The 19,785-nt window shown below is 40.5% G+C and overlaps 1 protein-coding gene across 1 annotated transcript in view; it reads left to right on the top strand.

Annotated features, from left to right (window-relative positions):
- LOC128641696 (SUN domain-containing protein 1-like) overlaps nt 1-13,037 on the top strand; it is a 313,324-nt gene extending 300,287 nt beyond the window's left edge. The window contains exons 6-8 of the mRNA XM_053694228.1: nt 4,656-4,711; nt 12,791-12,929; nt 13,014-13,037. Coding sequence (XP_053550203.1) covers nt 4,656-4,711; nt 12,791-12,929; nt 13,014-13,037 — 219 coding nt within the window. The remainder of the gene's footprint in view (nt 1-4,655; nt 4,712-12,790; nt 12,930-13,013) is intronic.
- Nucleotides 13,038-19,785: the final 6,748 nt, after the last annotated feature.

Below are 19,785 nucleotides of genomic sequence, written 5' to 3'. Positions count from 1 at the left end.
GGGCGGAATTGGCTGTCTTTATTTTTATCCCTCCCTCTTTAGTGACTCTTGCGTGGAGTTCCACATCTTGGGTATTTGCTATCCCATATGTCGCTAGCTCATGGACTCTTGCCAATTACATGAAAGAAAACATAATTTATGTAAGAATTTACCTGATAAATTAATTTCTTTCATATTGGCAAGAGTCCATGAGACCCACCCTTTTTATGGTGGTTATGATTTTTTTGTATAAAGCACAATTATTCCAATTCCTTGATGCTTTTGCTCCTTTATCACCCCACTTCTTGGCTATTCGTTAAACTGAATTGTGTGTTTGGTGGGGGTGTATTTATAGGCATTTTGACGTTTGGGAAACTTTGCCCCTCCTGGTAGGATTATCCCATACGTCACTAGCTCATGGACTCTTGCCAATATGAAAGAAATGAATGTATCATGTATCATGTACATTCTTACATAAATTATGTTTTTTCCATTTTTCCTTCGGCCGAATGACTGGGGATTATGGGTAAGGGAAGTGACATATATAGCAGCTTTGCTGTAGTGCTCTTTGCCGCCTCCTGCTGGCCAGGAGTTATATTCCCACTAGTAATTCCGTGGATTCACCATGTAGGGTATAATACATTTATCAGGTAAGCATAAATAGTTTTTTCATGATTCAGATAGGACATGTAGTTTTAAACAACTTTCTAATTTACTTTTATCATCAAATCTTGTTGTTCTTAGTTGAAAGCTAAACCTAGGTAGGCTCATATGCCAATATCTAAGCCCTTGAATGCCGCCTTTTATCTGAATGCCTTTAAAAGGTTTTCACAGTTAGAGGGCGTTAGTTCACGTGTTTCATATAGATAGCATTGTGCTCATGCACGTGAGGTTATTTAAAGGGACAGTCTACACCAGAAATTTTATTGTTTTAAAAAATAGATAACAGATTTATTACCCATTCCCTAGTTTTGCATAACCAACATAGATACAAAGTAATCGCAGAGGTAAAACGTGTATTAATATAACTAAGCGTCTGCAAACTGCTCCCTTATTTTGGTTCTTTTGACTGACTTGCATTTTATCCAATCAGTGCTGGCTCCTAGGTAACTTCACGTGCATGAGCACAATGTTATCTATATGACACACATGAACTAACACCCTTTACTGGTGAAAAACTGTCAAAATGCATTCAGAAAAGAGGCGGCCTTCAAGATCTAAGAAATTAGCATATGATCCTCCTAGGTTTAGCTTTCTACTAAGAATGCCAAGAGAACAAAGTCAAATTGGTGATAAAAGTAAATTGGGAAGTTGTTTACAATTACATGCCCTATCTGAATCATGAAAGTTTATTTTGGACTAGACTGTCCCTTTAACAGTCAGCACTAATTGTCTGAAATGCAAATCTGTCAAAAGATCTAAGACAAGGAGGCAGTCAGCAGAAGCTTAGATACAAGGTAATTAGAGGTAAAAAGTATATTTTTATAACCGTTTATGCAAAACTGGGGAATGGTAAATAAAGGGATTATCTATCTTTTTAAACAATACAAATTTTAGTGTTTACTATCCCTTTAACCAGCGCCACCTTTTGTACACATCTTTGAACAGACATATAGCTGACATTCTATGTTTGTTAACATTAAGAACTTGCCTATTGCCTCATTTAGCCTTTGCAGGTTAAGAGGTAGGAAAGAGGGTGAAAAAAGTTACTGACATGCATTCGTTGTAGTTTAGAAAGTTGTGAGGAGAGCTAAATTTTACTATATTGATTCTGTAGTAGTTGCCTGTACAAATATCCAAGGGTGTTACATAAAGCATTTGTGCATTTAAAGTCCACGCTCACTTGCCGTATTGCTGTTAGACTTGTGTATGTGTTAGCTTTTGTCAGAGGCATATTATGACCTAGGGCGGCACATTGGGAAAGTTGGGGGTGTCTTTTTTTTTTTTTTCTTTTTTTTTTTTTACATACAAATGTATCAATATTGAGCCAGAAATGATGATAAAGAAAAGAAACCCCTTGCACTTTCCTACATGCATCCCCACTACTTAAATCACATCTCCTTGAGCTGCAACACATCTATTTTGAATTAATGTGCGCAGCAGTTTGGAGAAAGCTCCTCCCCATGACCCCCTCCACCACCATAGCACAACCACCATAGCAATCTTCTAAGCTGACTTCCCACCTTCTCAGACAGCCTTTCACACTTTGTAACTCAGGTAGGAGGAAGAGAGGGGGCTGCTTCGTCTAAGGTTTTCTTATTGGTAATGGAATTCAGTTTCATAAAATTCCTTCAACAATTCAGTCCTTTGTAGAGGTTTTCCTTATAGCACCTTCCTTGAAAGTCAATGCCCAAATAAAGACTGGTGATCAGTAATTTGTCTCCAGTGTCTATGCAGAATATTTACTGTGGTGCTTCTGTATATAAGAGAAACTGCAAAAACCCGACACTGCTAACTGTGAGACCTTGGTTGAGAGCCAAGGCTGTGTAGATTGCCGCCGACTTCAGCCTCCGCTGTCCAATCTGCCCTACCTCGTTCATAAAAACAGCAATTTGAATTAAGGTAACATTCACTTTCAAAGATGGTTACATTAGTGATAATTGAACTGGAACACTGTAATTTTATACTAATAACCGGTGGATTATAGAATTTTCACCGGCAGCTCACAGAATTGCAACCTAATAGGATTGCTACCCAGACACGTCCTATATAATATATATTTTAACAAGACCTGTAATATTTTTTAGATGTGTTGGTTGTATTGCATAATTTGGTAAAATATATCATTGTTAAAATGAATTAATGTATGGACAAGTGATTTCTGGATATGCTAGAAATCTTTTCTGTACTTTTTTTCATATTTAGGTATATGTCATTTAAATTTTGTAAATAACTTTCCAAATTGTATCTTCATTCATAAGGTGGGGAAAGTTAGTGAGTCCATTACTCCTGGGATTTAACTCCTGGCCACTAGAAGGAGACAAAGATTTCCCAAAACTCCAAGAGTATTCCATCCCTTCCGCCTCACTGATTAGCCATTCTAAATATTTGCTTTTCAGGAAGCGGGTGAAGAATTGAGCTGTTCCAGATTCTTCATAGAGAGGCATCTTCAGACCGATTTTAGGCCTGTTTCCTCTCGCAGGGCTGCTATAGACAGAGGGGATAATGGAGTATAGTGCAGTGACACAATTCCGGTGATAGTCACAAACCTGCCACGGGTGTGGCAACTACTTGTCACCTAGCTGCCCCCTGTTGAGTTGTCGAGATAATCCTTACAGTGATCCGCTATCTTTTACTGGAGGTAAAGGAGATATTCTTCCCCAGAATAAAAGGTCCATAGAGAAAGGGTAAAACTACTTATCGGTTTTGTTCCTTTCGGCTGTCAAGGAACCACAGAACCACCCTCCTCTTCTCAAAAAAGTGATTCTTCCAATACCTCTTGGAAACCCTCTTCCAGTTGGCCCCAATCTAAGCAATCAAACACTTATCTGCCTCTAAGTCAGCATGAAGGTGCAGCCCCCGATCTAAATCATCTTCTGGTAGGAGGCAGATTACAACTTTTTCAGAAGGTTTGGGCACAGTCTGTTTATGATCCCTGGACTCTAAATATGGTTTCCAAGGGATACAGAATAGGATTCTGATCAAGACCTTCAGGGGAAGATTTCCTTTGTTCATCGTTTCAAAGAACCCTGTAAAGGTTCAATCCTTCAATGTATTCTCGGTCTCATGAGGATGATTCGTCCTGTTCCTTTGGAGGAACTAGGACAGGGGTTTTACTCCAATTTGTTGTTCCCAAGAAAGAAGTAACTTTCAGATCTTTTCTGGAGCTAAGTCCATGAACAAGACAGAATCCCATCATTTAAAATGAGAACTATCAGAACTATTCTTCCTCTTGTTAAACAAGGACAGTTAGTCTACAATAGACTTGAAGGATGCCTACCTTCATGTTACAATTCACAAAAATAATTTTCAGTTTCTCAGATTTGCTTATCTGGACAAACATTTTCATTTTGTTGCTCTCCCATTTGGCCTGGTTGTTGCTCCCAAATTTTTCAAAGGTTCTGGGAACCCTATTATGTATAATCAGAGCTCAAGGTATATGTGTAGCTCTATACCTGTATGACATATTGGTTCAGGCTCCATCTTTTCCTTCTGCAATTTCTCATACCAACAAACTTCTGTTGTTTCTTCAACGGCATGGTTGAAGAATAAATGTTACAAAGAGTTTTCTAACTCCTCAGAACAGAATGTCATTTCTATGAGTAATCCTCTATTTTCACTGTTTCAGTTTCACTGATTCTTTTCCTGACAGTTTAGAAGAAATTAAAGTTGCAGTCTACTTGTGCCAAGCTTCACTCATCTCCCAAACCTATGATAGCTTTCTGTATGGATGTTCTGGGTCTTATGATAGTGGCATCAGATGCTATAACGCTTGTTCGGTTCCACATGAGACAGTTTCAAATTTGAGAAAGTTGATAGTAATCCTGGCATTGTTGATCTAATATGCAGAGGATTCCTTTGAATCCTGCAACAAGACATTCTCTTTCTTAGTGGATAATTTACCAGTCCTTCGCTCTAGGATCATACTTTTTGTCCATCTTGGCAGTGCAGGGAGTTTGTTTACCTAAGGATGTGATTTTTCCTATAAATGTGTTGGAACTCTGTGCGATTTTCAGGGCTCTCCTAAGCTGGCACCTTCTAAAGGAAGAGCCTCTTCAATTTCACATTCCAGGTTTGAACTGGGAAGTGGATTATCAATCTCTCCATCTAGGGGAATGGTTTCTTCACTCAAGCATCTTCAGTCATATAGACCCAATAATGGGGCCTTCCACAGATAAATTGTAAGATCCAGGGGACCCTCATGCGGAACTTGTAGATGCTCTAGTAGTTCCTTTATTCCTTTCTACTGGCTTATAGATTTCCTCCTACTGTTCTTCTAAGAGTAAAAGCTTGAACAAAGCAGGAGCAATCATCACTAATTCTTATAGCTCCTCTTAGCCTTGCAGAACTTGATTTGCTGGCTTAGTACAATTGTCCAGTTCTCCCTTGTGGTCTTAGTCACGACTTTCTGTTTTAAAGGGACACTAAACCAAAAAAAATGTATTTCATAATTCAGGTAGAGCATAAAATGTTAAACATTCCAATTTACTTCTATTATCTAATTTGCTTCATTATTTCGATATTCTTTGATGAAATAGCAATGCACATGGGTGAGCCAATCACACGAAGCATCTATGTGCAGCAACCAATAAGCAGTTACTGAGCCTATCTACATATGCTTTTCAGCAAAGGATATCAAGATAATGAAGCAAATGAGATAATAGAAGTAAATTAGAAAGTTGTTTAAAAATGCATTCTCTTTCTAAATCATGAAAGAAAAAATGTGGGTTTCATGTTCCTTTAAGTTCCATTTTATCAACAATATATCTCGAGTCTCTCAACTTGATAGCTTGAAGGTTAAATGCATTATTTTGTGACAGCAAGGGTTTTTGGATTCGGTGTTAAATACTTTGAGGCTAGAATGCCAGTTATGAGAAAAATCTATCATAAGATATGGAAAGTTTTTTCATTTCTTGGTGTGAGACAATTTTACTTTCAGAATTTTTGCAAGAGGGTTTAGACGAGCCTGTCTGCGTGTTCTTTAAAGGGTCAGATCTCAGCTCTCTATTTTGTTCCTTAAAAAATCGTTTAACTACCTGATGTTCAAAGTTGTATTCAATGTTTTAAAAATGTTCTCTGCTGCTTTTAAAACCTTTACTTGGTTCTAAGATTTTACTATCTTCTTCATGTAAACCTATGCATTCCCTTGGCGTTCCGCTACTAAGTTTTCTTTCTCTTAGCCATTTCTTCAGTTAGAAGATTCTGAGCTTTCTTGTGATCCCCTTATCTAGTTTTTTTCATTAGGATAAGGCGGTTTTAAGAATTAATTTGATATTTATTTTTTTTGTCTACAGACATTAGTAGGTAAATTGTAGTTCCTCCTTTGTCCCAATTGCCCAATAAGACGTTCTATCTTCCAGCAAATAATGATTTTTTTTTATGGTCTTCTAGTCTATATATTCATTTTCAAGGTCCATGGAAGGGTCAGAAGGCTTTGGCTTTTATTCTAGCTTCAAAGTTTGAAGTTTTTGATCCGTAAAGCTTACTTGGTGGCAGGGATGTCTACTCTAAGACTTATTAATGCTCATTCTACCAGATCAGTATCTACTTCTTGGGCTTCTAAAATGAGGCTTCAGTAAAGCAAGTTTGCAAGGCAGCAACATGGTCATCCCAACATAGTTTTACTAAATCCTACCATTTTGCTGTTTTTGCTTCTTTGAAAGTTTCTTTTGGTAGGAAAGTCCTCCAGGCAGCAGTTTCTGGAAATAAGTTGTTTCTAATAATTTATTATCCCACCCTAATTACTTGTGTACCCCACAGCTTGGGTATTAATTTCCCAGAAATAAATACACACAGAAAGAGAAGGAACTTGCTCAATAACTTGTTAGCTTTTTTCTATGGTGATTTACCACTTGGGTGCAGCTTCTTTTAGCCTACTAATGCTTTTCACAAAGAAGAATTTTATATTTCCAGGAGTAATGCTCTTGTCCACTCTCACCTTTTTACAAAACAAAACAGAATTTGCTCATCTTAAAAAATGTTGTCGTGAGTCCACGAAGCCTGCCCAAATGTATTTGTAATTTTTATGGCAACAGTTCTGTGATTGCACCTCATTTCCCTGTTTCTGTACAATCCTACCTTTTTCTATTTCTCCTTTTTGGCTATATGTTAGACTGGGTAATCGGTGAAGTAGGAGGGATGAAATACTCTTGGAGTTTTTTTAAATCTTTGCCTCCTAGTGGCCAGTAGTTGAATCCCAGGAGTAATGGACTTGTGGACCCTCACCACCTCGAAAGAAATTAATTTATCAGGTAAGCATACATTTTCTCCAACATAGGTGTGTCCGGTCCACGGCGTCATCCTTACTTGTGGGATATTCTCTTCCCCAACAGGAAATGGCAAAGAGCCCAGCAAAGCTGGTCACATGATCCCTCCTAGGCTCCGCCTACCCCAGTCATTCTCTTTGCCGTTGTACAGGCAACATCTCCACGGAGATGGCTTAGAGTTTTTTAGTGTTTAACTGTAGTTTTTATTATTCAATCAAGAGTTTGTTATTTTGAAATAGTGCTGGTATGTACTATTTACTCAGAAACAGAAAAGAGATGAAGATTTCTGTTTGTATGAGGAAAATGATTTTAGCAACCGTAACTAAAATCCATGGCTGTTCCACACAGGACTGTTGAGAGCAATTAACTTCAGTTGGGGGAACAGTGTGCAGTCTCTTGCTGCTTGAGGTATGACACATTCTAACAAGACGATGTAATGCTGGAAGCTGTCATTTTCCCTATGGGATCCGGTAAGCCATGTTTATTACGATCATAAATAAGGGCTTCACAAGGGCTTATTAAGACTGTAGACTGTTTCTGGGCTAAATCGATTCATTATTAACACATATTTAGCCTTGAGGAATCATTTTATCTGGGTATTTTGATATAATAATATCGGCAGGCACTGTATTAGACACCTTATTCCTTAGGGGCTTTCCCAAAGCTTAAGCAGAGCCTCATTTTCGCGCCGGTGTGGCGCACTTGTTTTTGAGAGGCATGGCATGCAGTCGCATGTGAGAGGAGCTCTGATACTTAGAAAAGACTTTCTGAAGGCGTCATTTGGTATCGTATTCCCCTTTGGGCTTGGTTGGGTCTCAGCAAAGCAGATACCAGGGACTGTAAAGGGGTTAAAGCTTAAAACGGCTCCGGTTCCGTTATTTTAAGGGTTAAAGCTTCCAAATTTGGTGTGCAATACTTTTAAGGCTTTAAGACACTGTGGTGAAAATTTGGTGAATTTTGAACAATTCCTTCATGTTTTTTCGCAATTGCAGTAATAAAGTGTGTTCAGTTTAAAATTTAAAGTGACAGTAACGGTTTTATTTTAAAACGTTTTTGTACTTTGTTATCAAGTTTATGCCTGTTTAACATGTCTGAACTACCAGATAGACTGTGTTCTGAATGTGGGGAAGCCAGGATTCCTATTCATTTAAATAAATGTGATTTATGTGATAATGACAATGATGCCCAAGATGATTCCTCAAGTGAGGGGAGTAAGCATGGTACTGCATCATTCCCTCCTTCGTCTACACGAGTCTTGCCCACTCAGGAGGCCCCTAGTACATCTAGCGCGCCAATACTCCTTACTATGCAACAATTAACGGCTGTAATGGATAATTCTGTCAAAAACATTTTAGCCAAAATGAACCCTTGTCAGCGTAAGCGTGGCTGCTCTGTTTTAGATACTGAAGAGCATGACGACGCTGATATTAATATCTCTGAAGGGCCCCTAACCCAGTCTGATGGGGCCAGGGAGGTTTTGTCTGAGGGAGAAATTACTGATTCAGGGAACATTTCTCAACAGGCTGAACCTGATGTGATTGCATTTAAATTTAAGTTGGAACATCTCCGCATTCTGCTTAAGGAGGTATTATCCACTCTGGATGATTGTGAAAAGTTGGTCATCCCAGAGAAACTATGTAAAATGGACAAGTTCCTAGAGGTGCCGGGGCTCCCAGAAGCTTTTCCTATACCCAAGCGGGTGGCGGACATTGTTAATAAAGAATGGGAAAGGCCCGGTATTCCTTTCGTCCCTCCCCCCATATTTAAAAAATTGTTTCCTATGGTCGACCCCAGAAAGGACTTATGGCAGACAGTCCCCAAGGTCGAGGGAGCGGTTTCCACTTTAAACAAACGCACCACTATACCCATAGAGGATAGTTGTGCTTTCAAAGATCCTATGGATAAAAAATTAGAAGGTTTGCTTAAAAAGATGTTTGTTCAGCAGGGTTACCTTCTACAACCAATTTCATGCATTGTCCCTGTCGCTACAGCCGCATGTTTCTGGTTCGATGAGCTGATAAAGACGCTCGATAGTGATTCTCCTCCTTATGAGGAGATTATGGACAGAATCAATGCTCTCAAATTGGCTAATTCTTTCACCCTAGACGCCACTTTGCAATTGGCTAGGTTAGCGGCTAAGAATTCTGGGTTTGCTATTGTGGCGCGCAGAGCGCTTTGGTTGAAATCTTGGTCGGCTGATGCGTCTTCCAAGAACAAGCTACTAAACATTCCTTTCAAGGGGAAAACGCTGTTTGGCCCTGACTTGAAAGAGATTATCTCTGATATCACTGGGGGTAAGGGCCACGCCCTTCCTCAGGATCGGCCTTTCAAGGCAAAAAATAGACCTAATTTTCGTCCCTTTCGTAAAAACGGACCAGCCCAAAGTGCTACGTCCTCTAAGCAAGAGGGTAATACTTCTCAAGCCAAGCCAGCTTGGAGACCAATGCAAGGCTGGAACAAGGGAAAGCAGGCCAAGAAACCTGCCACTGCTACCAAGACAGCATGAAATGTTGGCCCCCGATCCGGGACCGGATCTGGTGGGGGGCAGACTCTCTCTCTTCGCTCAGGCTTGGGCAAGAGATGTTCTGGATCCTTGGGCGCTAGAAATAGTCTCCCAAGGTTATCTTCTGGAATTCAAGGGACTTCCCCCAAGGGGGAGGTTCCACAGGTCTCAGTTGTCTTCAGACCACATAAAAAGACAGGCGTTCTTACATTGTGTAGAAGACCTGTTAAAAATGGGAGTGATTCATCCTGTTCCATTAAGAGAACAAGGGATGGGGTTCTACTCCAATCTGTTCATAGTTCCCAAAAAAGAGGGAACGTTCAGACCAATCTTAGATCTCAAGATCTTAAACAAGTTTCTCAAGGTTCCATCGTTCAAGATGGAAACCATTCGAACTATTCTTCCTTCCATCCAGGAAGGTCAATTCATGACCACGGTGGATTTAAAGGATGCGTATCTACATATTCCTATCCACAAGGAACATCATCGGTTCCTAAGGTTCGCATTCCTGGACAAACATTACCAGTTCGTGGCGCTTCCTTTCGGATTAGCCACTGCTCCAAGGATTTTCACAAAGGTACTAGGGTCCCTTCTAGCTGTGCTACGACCAAGGGGCGTTGCGGTAGTACCTTACTTGGACGACATTCTGATTCAAGCGTCGTCCCTTCCTCAAGCAAAGGCTCACACGGACATCGTCCTGGCCTTTCTCAGATCTCACGGATGGAAAGTGAACGTGGAAAAGAGTTCTCTATCCCCGTCAACAAGGGTTCCCTTCTTGGGAACAATTATAGACTCCTTAGAAATGAGGATTTTTCTGACAGAGGTCAGAAAAACAAAACTTCTAGACTCTTGTCGGATACTTCATTCCGTTCCTCTTCCTTCCATAGCTCAGTGCATGGAAGTGATCGGGTTGATGGTAGCGGCAATGGACATAGTTCCTTTTGCGCGCATTCATCTAAGACCATTACAACTGTGCATGCTCAGTCAGTGGAATGGGGACTATACAGACTTGTCTCCGAAGATGCAAGTAAATCAGAGGACCAGAGACTCACTCCGTTGGTGGCTGTCCCTGGACAACCTGTCACAAGGGATGACATTCCGCAGACCAGAGTGGGTCATTGTCACGACCGACGCCAGTCTGATGGGCTGGGGCGCGGTCTGGGGATCCCTGAAAGCTCAGGGTCTTTGGTCTCGGGAAGAATCTCTTCTACCGATAAATATTCTGGAACTGAGAGCGATATTCAATGCTCTCAAGGCTTGGCCTCAGCTAGCGAGGACCAAGTTCATACGGTTTCAATCAGACAACATGACAACTGTTGCGTACATCAACCATCAGGGGGGAACAAGGAGTTCCCTAGCGATGGAAGAAGTGACCAAAATCATTCTATGGGCGGAGTCTCACTCCTGCCACCTGTCTGCTATCCACATCCCAGGAGTGGAAAATTGGGAAGCGGATTTTCTGAGTCGTCAGACATTGCATCCGGGGGAGTGGGAACTCCATCCGGAAATCTTTGCCCAAGTCACTCACCTGTGGGGCATTCCAGACATGGATCTGATGGCCTCTCGTCAGAACTTCAAAGTTCCTTGCTACGGGGCCAGATCCAGGGATCCCAAGGCGGCTCTAGTGGATGCACTAGTAGCACCTTGGACCTTCAAACTAGCTTATGTGTTCCCGCCATTTCCTCTCATCCCCAGGCTGGTAGCCAGGATCAATCAGGAGAGGGCGTCGGTGATCTTGATAGCTCCTGCGTGGCCACGCAGGACTTGGTATGCAGATCTGGTGAATATGTCATCGGCTCCACCTTGGAAGCTACCTTTGAGACGAGACCTTCTTGTTCAGGGTCCGTTCGAACATCCGAATCTGGTTTCACTCCAGCTGACTGCTTGGAGATTGAACGCTTGATTTTATCGAAGCGAGGATTCTCAGATTCTGTTATCGATACTCTTGTTCAGGCCAGAAAGCCTGTAACTAGAAAGATTTACCACAAAATTTGGAAAAAATATATCTGTTGGTGTGAATCTAAAGGATTCCCTTGGGACAAGGTTAAGATTCCTAGGATTCTATCCTTCCTTCAAGAAGGATTGGAAAAAGGATTATCTGCAAGTTCCCTGAAGGGACAGATTTCTGCCTTGTCGGTGTTACTTCACAAAAAGCTGGCAGCTGTGCCAGATGTTCAAGCCTTTGTTCAGGCTCTGGTTAGAATCAAGCCTGTTTACAAACCTTTGACTCCTCCTTGGAGTCTCAATTTAGTTCTTTCAGTTCTTCAGGGGGTTCCGTTTGAACCCTTACATTCCGTTGATATTAAGTTATTATCTTGGAAAGTTTTGTTTTTAGTTGCAATTTCTTCTGCTAGAAGAGTTTCAGAATTATCTGCTCTGCAGTGTTCTCCTCCTTATCTGGTGTTCCATGCAGATAAGGTGGTTTTACGTACTAAACCTGGTTTTCTTCCAAAGGTTGTTTCTAACAAAAACATTAACCAGGAGATTATCGTACCTTCTCTGTGTCCGAAACCAGTTTCAAAGAAGGAACGTTTGTTGCACAATTTGGATGTTGTTCGCGCTCTAAAATTCTATTTAGATGCTACAAAGGATTTTAGACAAACATCTTCCTTGTTTGTTGTTTATTCAGGTAAAAGGAGAGGTCAAAAAGCAACTTCTACCTCTCTCTCTTTTTGGATTAAAAGCATCATCAGATTGGCTTACGAGACTGCCGGACGGCAGCCTCCCGAAAGAATCACAGCTCATTCCACTAGGGCTGTGGCTTCCACATGGGCCTTCAAGAACGAGGCTTCTGTTGATCAGATATGTAGGGCAGCGACTTGGTCTTCACTGCACACTTTTACCAAATTTTACAAGTTTGATACTTTTGCTTCTTCTGAGGCTATTTTTGGGAGAAAGGTTTTGCAAGCCGTGGTGCCTTCCATTTAGGTGACCTGATTTGCTCCCTCCCTTCATCCGTGTCCTAAAGCTTTGGTATTGGTTCCCACAAGTAAGGATGACGCCGTGGACCGGACACACCTATGTTGGAGAAAACAGAATTTATGTTTACCTGATAAATTACTTTCTCCAACGGTGTGTCCGGTCCACGGCCCGCCCTGGTTTTTTAATCAGGTCTGATAATTTATTTTCTTTAACTACAGTCACCACGGTACCATATGGTTTCTCCTATGCAAATATTCCTCCTTAACGTCGGTCGAATGACTGGGGTAGGCGGAGCCTAGGAGGGATCATGTGACCAGCTTTGCTGGGCTCTTTGCCATTTCCTGTTGGGGAAGAGAATATCCCACAAGTAAGGATGACGCCGTGGACCGGACACACCGTTGGAGAAAGTAATTTATCAGGTAAACATAAATTCTGTTTTTTTTTTTTTTTTTTTCTGTAGTTTTGGAAATAATCAAGATGGTAGCCTTCTAATAAGAATTCAGAATCTTGAGCAGGAGATTGCAGACCACAAGGCAGCATTCCTAAGGGAAAAGACAGCAAAAACAAGTTGTGAGCAAGCAGACTGCGTCCTTCAAAAAGTAAGTATTTTGTGAATCCATAGCAGTGACTGCACATTGGTCCAAATGTGTGCTATATATGATGCATTTGTATTCTCCTTTTAGTCTGCCCTGTTTGACTTATCATAGCTTCATTTTCATTACCATTCTTTTAAACCTGATATTTAATACTATTAATCACGTTAAACATAAGAGAATAATTAAAGGTAAAATACAGAATTTTATACACTTCAATTTTGAAATAAAATTTTTGTGGTACTTATTCCCGTGGCATTCATGTGCCAAACTTCATGTGATACACTGTAAGTTTATCACCCCCCGAGTTAATTTTATAGTACTTTAGAGAAGAACTTTTCTTTATCTTGTAAACATTTCTCTGGAAAAAATGGATTCCATCTGAACTCCTGCAAAAACCTGACGCTCATTGCATCTTTATTAACCAGCATATGGGTGCTTTTACGTGCTTTAAACTGACTTTTTTTTTACTTTTAAACTCTTTAATTAACTTTTTATTGTATTTTTTGAATTTGTGATTCATATGTATATGGTTTGACATATCTATATGATTTAATTTGAGTTTTGTGATTTGTGTGATTGATTTTCCATCTAAAGGGGAGGAGAGTCAACGGCTTCATTCATTACTGTTTGGAATTAAGAACCTAGCCACCAGGAGGAGGCAAAGACACTCCAGCCAAAAGGCTTAAATACCTCTCCCACTTCCCTCATCCCTTAGTCATTCTTTGCCTTTCATCACAGGAGGACGGCAGAGAAGTGCTGAAGATCGGAGTAGTCTCTTATGGAGGATAGTACTCTTCGCATTGGGACTAGAGTTTTAAGTAGTCCTGTCACCCTCTCAGTGAGAGCATGGATGAAAGTTAGAGTCCGGAGATGCAGGGAGAGTCTTTCTGCGAAACCATCCCAACTCATGTTAACAGCTTCACAAGCAATCCGCATTGACTAGTTTTGCTGCCTGCTTTTCACCCTCAAGTCCATGTCAGGAGCAAAGCTACTAACCTGTCACACTTGAAGGGACGTGTTCCTGTTCCACAGCGTAGATTCTGGTAAGATCGTTTCATTTTTATTACATAATGATAACACGGAAGACAGGGTCACAGTGTGACGCCTTTTATCTTTAGAGAATCAAGGGTTAATATTCCTGGAAAGTGGATTATTGAACAGGGGGGTTTATACATGAAATTGTTTGTGTCATTGCTGCGTTATGTGCGAAATGAAGCTCTGGCAATGTGTGGAACTTTCAGGTGACTTACAGGAGTATTGCGTGGCCCTTTCTTTCATGTAATTGGCAAGAGTCCATGAGCTAGAGACGTATGGGATATACAATCCTACCAGAAGGGGCAAAGTTTCCCAAACCTCAAAATGCCTATAAATACACCCCTCACCACACCCACAATTCAGTTTTACAAACTTTGCCTCCTATGGAAGTGGTGAAATAAGTTTGTGCTTGATTTCTTCTGTGTTAAGCACTTCTAAGCATTCTGAAGCCCAATTCCTCTTAGTACAGTGTTTGTCAGAGGGATGTCAAGAAAGTATCACCTATTTTATTTTATGGATTCCCTCGTGGATAATCTTTTCAAGGGTTCTGTTATCTGTCGTAGGGATTCATCTCCTACCTCCCTTTTCAGATTGACGATATACTCTTATACCATTACCTCTGCTAATAGCTTTCAGTACTGGTTTGGCTATCTGCTATATGTGGATGGGTGTCTTTCGGTAAGTATGTATCATTTTCTTTTACAAAGATATGACGAGTCCACGGATTTCATCCTTACTTGTGGGATATTAACCTCCTGCTAACAGGAAGTGGCAAAGCGCACCACAGCAGAGCTGTATATATATAGCCCATCCACCCCCAGTCATTCTCTTTGCCTGTGTTATACTAGGAAGACATGTTTAAGTGAGGTGTTAGTTTTAGTTTCTTCAATCAAGAAGTTTGTTATTTTAAATGGTACCGGTGAGTACTATTTTCCTCAGGGGGATATGGAAGAAGGTTTCTGCCCTGAGGTAGAATGTATCAATTTGCTTCAGGCGTGGCCTCAGTTGGCTTCAGCCAAATTCATCAGATTCCAGTTGGACAACATTACGACTGTGGCATATATCAATCATCAGGGGGGGACAAGGAGTTCCTTAGCGATGATAGAAGTATCCAAGATAATCCGTTGCGCAGAGGCCCACTCTTGTCATCTGTCAGCGATCTACATCCCAGGAGTAGAGAACTGGGAAGCGGATTTTCTAAGTCGACAGACTTTTCATCCGGGGGAGTGGGAACTTCACCCGGAGGTATTTGCCCCATTGATTCTCAGATGGGGCAGACCAGAGTTGGATTTGATGGCATCTCGACAAAATGCCAAGCTTCCAAGATACGGATCCCGGTCAAGGGATCCTCAGGCCGAATTGATAGATGCCTTGGCAGTGCCTTGGTTGTTCAGCCTAGCTTATGTGTTTCCACCGTTTCCTCTCCTTCCACACGTGATTGCTCGAATCAAACAGGAGAGAGCATCAGTGATTCTGATAGCGCCTGCGTGGCCATGCAGAACTTGGTATGCGGGTCTAGTGGACATGTCCTCTCTGCCACCGTGGAAACTTCCATTGAGACAGGACCTTCTCATTCAAAGTCATTTCCAACATCCAAATCTAATTTCTCTGCAGCTGACTGCGTGGACATTGAACGCTTGATTTTATCGAAGTGAGGATTCTCTGATTCGGTCATCAATACTTTGTTCCAGGCCAGAAAGCATGTCACTAGAAAGATCTATCATAAGATATGGCGTAAATATCTTTATTGGTGTGAATCCAAGGGTTACTCATGGAGTAAAGTTAGGATTCCTAGGATTCTGTCTTTTCTCCAAGAAGGATTGGAGAAAGGGTTATCAGCGAGTTCCTTAAAGGGACAAATTTCAGCTTTTTCAATTCTGTTTCACAAGCGTTTGGCAAATGTGCCAGATGTTCAGTCTATTTGTCATGCTCTATCTAGAGTTAAGCCTGTATATAGACCCATTACTCCTCCCTGGAGTTTGAATTTAGTTCTTCTAGTTCTTCAAGGGGTTCCGTTTGAACCTATGCATTCCATGGATGTCAAATTGTTATCTTGGAAAGTTCTGTTTTTAGTTGCTATTTCCTCTGCTCGAAGAGTTTCTGAGCTTTCAGCACTACAGTGTGATTCTCCTTATCTCATTTTTCATTCTGATAAGGTAGTTTTACGTACCAAACCTGGATTTCTTCCTAAGGTTGTTTCGAATAAGAACATTAATCAAGAGATTGTTGTTCCTTCTTTGTGTCCTAATCCTTCTTCTAAGAAGGAGCGTCTGTTACATAACTTGGACGTGGTCCGTGCCTTAAAGTTTTACTTAAAGGCAACTAAGGGTTTCCGTCAATCATCTTCATTGTTCTGGAAAGCGTAGGGGTCAGAAAGCTACAGCTACCTCTTTCTTTCTTTCATGTAATTAGCAAGAGTCCATGAGCTAGTGACGTATGGGATATACATTCCTACCAGGAGGGGCAAAGTTTCCCAAACCTCAAAATGCCTATAAATACACCCCTTACCACACCCACAAATCAGTTTTTACAAACTTTGCCTCCTATGGAGGTGGTGAAGTAAGTTTGTGCTAGATTCTACGTTGATATGCGCTCCGCAGCAGGTTGGAGCCCGGTTTTCCTCTCAGCGTGCAGTGAATGTCAGAGGGATGTGAGGAGAGTATTGCCTATTTGAATGCAATGATCTCCTTCTACGGGGTCTATTTCATAGGTTCTCTGTTATCGGTCGTAGAGATTGATCTCTTACCTCCCTTTTCAGATCGACAATATACTCTTATATATATATACCATTACCTCAACTGATTTTCGTTTCAGTACTGGTTTGGCTTTCTACAACATGTAGATGAGTGTCCTGGGGTAAGTAAGTCTTATTTTCTGTGACACTCTAAGCTATGGTTGGGCACTTTTATATAAAGTTCTAAATATATGTATTCAAACATTTATTTGCCTTGACTCAGGATGTTCAACTTTCCTTATTTCAGACAGTCAGTTTCATTTTTGGGATAATGCATATGAATCAATCATTTTTTTCTTACCTTAAAATTTGACTTTTGTCCCTGTGGGCTGTTAGGCTCGCGGGGGCTGAAAATGCTTCATTTTATTGCGTCATTCTTGGCGCAGACTTTTTTGGCGCAAATTTTTTTTCTGTTTCCGGCGTCATACGTGTCGCCGGAAGTTGCGTCATTTTTTACGTTCTTTTGCGCCAAAAGTGTCGGCGTTCCGGATGTGCTGTCATTTTTGGCGCCAAATAATGTGGGCGTCTTTTTTGGCGCTAAAAAAATATGGGCGTCATTATTGTCTCCACATTATTTAAGTCTCATTATTTATTGCTTCTGGTTGCTAGAAGCTTGTTCACTGGCATTTTTTCCCATTCCTGAAACTGTCATTTAAGGAATTTGATCAATTTTGCTTTATATGTTGTTTTTTCTATTACATATTGCAAGATGTCCCACGTTGAAACTGAGTCAGAAGATACTTCTGGAAAATCGCTGCCTGGTGCTGGAGCTACCAAAGCTAAGTGTATCTGCTGTAAACTTATGGTATCTGTTCCTCCAGCTGTTGTTTGTACTGATTGTCATGACAAACTTGTTAATGCAGATAATATTTCCTTTAGTACTGTTACATTACCTGTTGCTGTTCCGTCAACATCTAATACTCAGTGTTCCTGATAACATAAGAGATTTTGTTTCTAAATCCATTAAGAAGGCTATGTCTGTTATTCCTCCTTCTAGTAAACTTAAAAAGTCTTTTAAAACTTCTCATTTTTCAGATCAATTTTTAAATGAACATCATCCTTCTGATTCTGATAATGGTTCTTCTGGTTCAGAGGATTCTGTCTCAGAGGTTGATGCTGATAAATCTTCATATTTATTTAAAATGGAATTTATTCGTTCTTTACTTAAAGAAGTCCTAATTGCATTAGAAATAGAGGATTCTAGTCCTCTTGATACTAAATCTAAACGTTTAGATAAGGTTTTTAAATCTCCTGTAGTTATTCCAGAAGTTTTTCCTGTCCCTGGTGCTATTTCTGAAGTAATTTCCAGGGAATGGAATAATTTGGGTAATTCATTTACTCCTTCTAAACGTTTTAAACAATTATATCCTGTGCCATCTGACAGATTAGAATTTTGGGACAAAATCCCTAAGGTTGATGGGGCTGTCTCTACTCTTGCTAAGCGTACTACTATTCCTACGGCAGATGGTACTTCCTTTAAGGATCCTTTAGATAGGAAAATTGAATCCTTTCTAAGAAAAGCTTACTTATGTTCAGGTAATCTTCTTAGACCTGCTATATCTTTAGCGGATGTTGCTGCAGCTTCAACTTTTTGGTTAGAAGCTTTAGCGCAACAAGTATCAGATCATAATTCTCATAGCATTATTAATCTTCTTCAACATGCTAATTTTATTTGTGATGCCATTTTTGATATCATTAGAGTTGATGTCAGGTATATGTCTCTAGCTATTTTAGCTAGAAGAGCTTTATGGCTTAAAACTTGGAATGCTGATATGTCTTCTAAGTCTACTCTGCTTTCCCTTTCTTTCCAGGGTAATAAATTATTTGGTTCTCAGTTGGATTCTATTATCTCAACTGTTACTGGAGGGAAAGGAACTTTTTTACCACAGGATAAAAAAATCTAAAGGTAGATTTAGGTCTAATAATCGTTTTCGTTCCTTTCGTCACAACAAGGAACAAAAGCCTGATCCTTCATCCTCAGGAGCAGTATCAGTTTGGAAACCATCTCCAGTCTGGAATAAATCCAAGCCTTTTAGGAAACCTAAGCCAGCTCCTAAGTCCACATGAAGGTGCGGCCCTCATTCCAGCTCAGCTGGTAGGGGGCAGATTACGTTGTTTCAAAGAATTTTGGATCAATTCCGTTCACAATCTTTGGATTCAGAACATTGTTTCAGAAGGGTACAGAATTGGCTTCAAGATAAGGCCTCCTGCAAAGAGATTTTTTCTTTCCCGTGTCCCAGTAAACCCAGCGAAGGCTCAAGCATTTCTGAAATGTGTTTCAGATCTAGAGTTGGCTGGAGTAATTATGCCAGTTCCAGTTTTGGAACAGGGGCTGGGGTTTTATTCAAATCTCTTCATTGTACCAAAGAAGGAGAATTCCTTCAGACCAGTTCTGGATCTAAAAATATTGAATCGTTATGTAAGGATACCAACATTCAAAATGGTAACTATAAGGACTATTCTGCCTTTTGTTCAGCAAAGGCATTATATGTCTACAATAGATTTACAGGATGCATATCTGCATATTCCGATTCATCCAGATCACTATCAGTTTCTGAGATTCTCTTTCCTAGACAAGCATTACCAGTTTGTGGCTCTACCGTTTGGCCTAGCAACAGCTCCAATAATTTTTACAAAGGTTCTCGGTGCCCTTCTGTCTGTAATCAGAGAACAGTGTATTGCGGTATTTCCTTATTTGGACGATATCTTGGTACTTGCTCAGTCTTCACATTTAGCAGAATCTCATACGAATCGACTTGTGTTGTTTCTTCAAGATCATGGTTGGAGGATCAATTTACTAAAAAGTTCATTGATTCCTCAGACAAGGGTAACCTTTTTAGGTTTCCAGATAGATTCAGTGTCCATGACTCTGTCTTTGACAGACAAGAGACGTCTAAAATTGATATCAGCTTGTCGAAACCTTCAGTCACAATCATTCCCTTCGGTAGCCTTATGCATGGAAATTCTAGGTCTTATGACTGCTGCATCGGACGCGATCCCCTTTGCTCGTTTTCACATGCGACCTCTTCAGCTCTGTATGCTGAACCAATGGTGCAGGGATTACACAAAGATATCTCAATTAATATCTTT

The sequence above is a fragment of the Bombina bombina genome, chromosome 11, assembly GCF_027579735.1.
Source record: "Bombina bombina isolate aBomBom1 chromosome 11, aBomBom1.pri, whole genome shotgun sequence".
Classification (NCBI taxonomy): domain Eukaryota; kingdom Metazoa; phylum Chordata; class Amphibia; order Anura; family Bombinatoridae; genus Bombina; species Bombina bombina.
The sequence above is the reverse complement of the archived record's forward strand: the minus strand, read 5'-3'. Positions and strand labels throughout refer to the sequence as shown.